At 43.4% G+C, this 4819-nt stretch overlaps 1 protein-coding gene across 1 annotated transcript; it reads left to right on the top strand.

Annotated features, from left to right (window-relative positions):
- Nucleotides 1–3009: 3009 nt before the first annotated feature.
- LOC101985874 (olfactory receptor 2Y1-like) lies at nucleotides 3010–3945 on the top strand. The gene has a single exon (XM_005350175.2). It carries the CDS (start codon nucleotides 3010–3012, stop codon nucleotides 3943–3945), a length of 936 nt encoding a protein of 311 aa, XP_005350232.1.
- Nucleotides 3946–4819: the final 874 nt, after the last annotated feature.

Genomic DNA, 4819 nt, shown 5'->3' with positions numbered 1-4819 from the left:
CCCCTCCCCCTCCGTCTCCAGTCCAAAGAGCAGTCAGGGTTCCCTGCCCTGTGGGAAGTCCAAGGTCCCTCCCGTTCCATCCAGGTCTAGGAAGGTGAGCATACAAACAGACTAGGCTCCCACAAAGCCAGTACATGCAGTAGGATCAAAACCCAGTGCCATTGTCCTTGGCTTCTCAGTCAGCCCTCCTTGTCAGCCATGTTCAGAGAGTCCGGTTTGATCATATGCTCCATCAGTCCCAGTCCAGCTTGCTTTGGTGAGCTCCCATTAGATCAGCCGCACCGTCTCAGTGCGCACCCCTGGCTGTCCTGACTTCCTTGCTCGTGTTCTCCCTCCTTCTGCTCCTCATTTGGACCTTGGGAGCTCAGTCCAGTGCTCCAATGTGGGTCTCCGTCTCTAGCTTCATCCATTGCCAGATGAAGGCTCTATGGTGATATGCAAGATATTCATCAGTGTGGCTATAGAATAGGGCCATTTCAGGCTCCCTCTCCACTTGAGTTTTTATTCATTTGAAAATAATCAATATACCCGAATGTTGTAATAAACAGCAACATCATGGATTGCTACAAATTCCTGTGTGACTAAACTCTATGTGTTATTTCTTTCCTGTCTCATAAAAAACAAACATTTCTGGGCCATTTACATATACCAGACTTGGAGCCAGTGTATATAATGGATATATTAATTGATTTAATAATATTTTGGGGGAGCCTTCCATGCCTTGGGAATAGTCCTGGACCTGGAAATGCAACACTGAAAAAAATCAGGTAAATTGAGTTTGATAGTACTTACAGAACAGTGATATAAACAGAGAATGTTGAAAATGTATGTAACATGTTTTTGTCATTTAATAAGATATCAGAGATGTTATTTTTACTTATTCAGGGATTCCCCTCCTATTGATAGAAGTCATGACCATAGAAGGAGTTATATAAATATTTATAGAAGAAATTACCTGGTCTGGAGACTTTTAAATAAAATATGGCTGAATCTGGAGACTATCCGGATAATGATTTTTCTTTTTTGAATTTTCTTCTGGATGTCTTTTGATGACCAAGCAAAAATGTCCACAAGATAGTAATTTTCAGTAGACTCCTTTTATTTATCTAAGGCTTAGAATGAAAGCTGGGCTTGCAGAATCACTACACTACTGCAATTCTTTTAAAGGCAGAGAGGAAGAGATTTCTGGATTCCGATTTTGCTTTCTAGTGAGCACAAATCTGAATCTCTATTCCAAGTTTCGATCTGAGTTTTGAATCAGCCTAACGAACGCACAGACCGCCTTGTGTGAAATGTGTTATGTTGTATGAAGGGAATATCAGCAGGCTGCACTTCGAAGGGGCGAGACAGTATGTAATCTCAGCTTCGCCCCCAAATGATTGTTATGCATACTCAATAATCAAGGATTAAAGTAAAATGTTTCAACATTGGAAAAAAAAGAATTTATCAGAGAAATTAACTTCCAACAAGCTCTTGCAAACAATATTTTTGTCGGGTAAGTGACCTGAGACTCTTGGAACAGGTGGCAGACAAGTAGTAAAGGCCACACACAGGGCCTGGCTGCAGAGTTTGTTGCACGTGTGCTGGAGGAGGCCGTTCAAGTCCATCTTAGGTGTGCTCACTAAGCTGTCTGTATACTAACATCTTGTCTTTATTGTTCGCTTTGCAAGCACAGAACCTGAATATCTTCCTGAAAACATCGACTCGGCACTGAGGCGTTGACTTCCCCTTGCAGTGGATTTAATGCAGAACAAAGGCACTAGTGACCCAAACTGTTGACAGTGTGTGCAGGTGAACCTTCAGTTACCTTCCACGTTCTTGTTGTGGTTCCTGATTAACGTTCTTATATCTTATCTTGATTTTTACAGCAGAAATATCAACACCGAAAGCAACTTTTATGCATCCCCAAGGCTACAGTTTACTAAAATGTGTTTGTAGTTTAATCTCCTGAGTTCTTAGAGGACATAGATTTTTAATAGATTGAAATGAAGGTTCAAAATTTTCACATTGACATCTACTGCAAGCCTTGAATGAAAATAACAATTTGACAGCCTCTTATGTACCGTAAAGAAGAATGTTAGCATTTTAAGACTCACTGTGTCCTCTATCACCCAGGATCTCACAGCTCAAAGAGACACACAGACACACAGAAGACTTTTGTGCATGACAATCCCTGGAGCAGAGAACCATATGAAGAGTTCGGTCTAGAGAAGAGGAAACAACTCTTCCCAGGAAGGCCAGGATAGATTTACTAGTTCGATTTATTTAAGTGAAATGTATTTGAGAAATAGTAATTTTCAGTAAGAAATTTGTTGTAAGACAATCCTTTGCCATAGACACTGCTGATGTGGACGTCTCCCAGGGTTGGCACACCGACAGCTCCTGGAGCAGAAGGCAGATGAGTGCTCAGAGGGTGAACTTATGATACCAGCCTTGTTAGTCCTGAGTCCCAACCTGCAGGAGTACTCCATCTTCTAGAAAGAGAAGAGGAATGACCCAAACCAGCAAAATAGCAGAAACATGAATGCTACACTTTACACGTTCTGTTTTATCTCTATTTTTATCTTTTGAAGGGCAGTGATGGAGGTTGAATCTAGAAAATTTCACATGCTAGATACAAGGTCCTTTAGTTAGCTGCACCCTGAGGTCCACATTAGATCCATGTTAGTGCATTTGGATACTAACCTCACGCTGTGAGGGTGGTGATGAGTACCTGGGCTCTAACTTTAGACAAGGAAGCCTAGACAATGACGTCAAAGGGATCCTCCCAAATACTTGAGCGGTAAGAATAAAATCAGAGAACATTGAAAACGAGAGTTCAAACACAACCCACTCATTTCTAACCTATCCATTTCCTGTCTACAGGAGAGAGGAGAAAGAGAAATTAGGTACTAATAGAGAATGTGATGCAGAATTCTGGGGCATTTAAGGAATCGTGGGGATAATGTTTTAGCACATACTGCTCTAGGAGGCTTTGCGTGAATGTCCACACTGCTCAAGTGAAAGGCAATGGGGACTTTCAATGCCAGTTTAGGAAGGGACTTCATATTGGTAGGTTTCTCAGATTTTCCCCAACTGGAAGTTTTCCTCTTTGTTTTTATCCTAGTCTTTTATTTGCTAACTCTCCTTGGCAACACCACCATCATTGTCCTCTCACGGCTGGACCTCAGACTGCACACACCCATGTACTTCTTCCTCTCCCATCTTTCTTTCCTGGACCTCTGCTACACCACCAGCACCGTGCCTCAGCTTCTCATTAACCTCTGTGGATTTGATAGGACCATCAGCTACAGAGGGTGCGTGGCTCAGCTCCTCGTTTTCCTTGCTCTGGTTTCCGCAGAGTGTCTGCTCTTGGGGGTGATGGCCTTTGACCGCTATGCGGCTGTGTGCCGTCCACTCCACTACACCACCATTATGCACCCTCAGCTGTGTCAAGCATTGGCCATCCTCTCCTGGGTGTCTGGCCTTGTGAACTCTGTGATCCAGACAGGACTTGTTATGGCCATGCCCCTCTGTAGCCATCGGCTGAATCACTTCTTCTGTGAGATGCCCATATTCCTGAAGCTGACTTGTAAAGACACTAATGGAACAGAGGCCAAGATGTTCGTTGCTCGAACAATAATCTTGATATTCCCCGCAGCTCTGATTTTAGGCTCCTATGGACACATTTCCAGGGCAATTCTGAGAATCAAGTCAATAGCTGGACGCAGAAAGGCTTTTGGGACGTGTGGGTCCCATCTGATTGTGGTCTCTCTGTTTTATGGCTCGGGCATATACACATACCTCCAACCGATCCACCGATATTCAGAGACTGAGGGAAAGTTTGTCGCTGTTTTTTATACTATACTCACCCCCATTCTCAACCCTTTAATATATACTCTGAGGAACAAGGATGTGAAGGGGGCTCTGTGGAAGGTACTTGGGAAAAGCACAGACTTAGCATAAGAGGAGAAGAAGGACAACTACAATTCTCTGTGATATCACTCGTAATCTGAAACCCACCTTTGAGGGTCACTAGGGACAAACAACCCTCGAGGTTCCACAACTGTTCTTCTGGGAATCTGGAAGTGGGATGGGGAAGAGGGGCTTGCAGTTCTCCTGTAGTGCTTTTTAGGTTAGTGTGTATGATCTTTGTGCAAGAGAGGAGACGCTGATCTATATAGCTACCTTCCACAAGAATATTAGGAAGGCTTGCATTTAAACTGTACGTGGAGAGTAGAGATAGATCACAGGCATTTCTGAGAATGAAGGAAGACTTAATTAAATATGATATCACCTTATCCAGAGTCCTTGATTTCCGGTGTGATGTCATGTAGATGACCCTTTGCTCAAAGGTATAGGACATGAATTCACCGTTGGATTTCCAAATAATTGCCAGGCTGGCTATATTCTCACACACCTTAGAGTCTGTCTCTATGTTCCCCGATAGTAGCTACCCCACTGACCTCCCAGTGGCTAATGTTACCTGGAGAGATAAGGAGGCCATGGCCAGTGGGAGAGTTGTGGCTACAGAAGGCAGTGCGGTTAGGACGGTTATACACAAAGATGCATCATAGTCTCTCCAGCTGCACCAGGAAACCGTACCAGGAGGCTGAGTGCCATGAAAAGACTCTCATGTAAGAGGAAAGAAAATAGAGAAGACATGAGCATACATATAGTAACCCACGAGAGAGTGGTACACAAATGAGGTAAACAGAATCAGAAGGTTTCTGAAATAGGTAGATGAGGTGTAGGAACTTCAAGGAGGCAATGGCCTTTGACACTTTACCACTGCCGTCTCCCCCGTGAATTTAACAACTTGTTTCACACTTATTTATTT

This window comes from Microtus ochrogaster, chromosome 7, assembly GCF_000317375.1.
Source record: "Microtus ochrogaster isolate Prairie Vole_2 chromosome 7, MicOch1.0, whole genome shotgun sequence".
Lineage (NCBI taxonomy): Eukaryota > Metazoa > Chordata > Mammalia > Rodentia > Cricetidae > Microtus > Microtus ochrogaster.
Note: the sequence above shows the minus strand (reverse complement) of the source record. Positions and strands in the feature narration are given on the sequence as shown.

Bases quoted from the DNA above. Each gene is read 5' to 3' on its own strand.
- LOC101985874 (XM_005350175.2), top strand. From the start codon at position 3,010: ATGGGGACTTTCAATGCCAGTTTAGGAAGGGACTTCATATTGGTAGGT.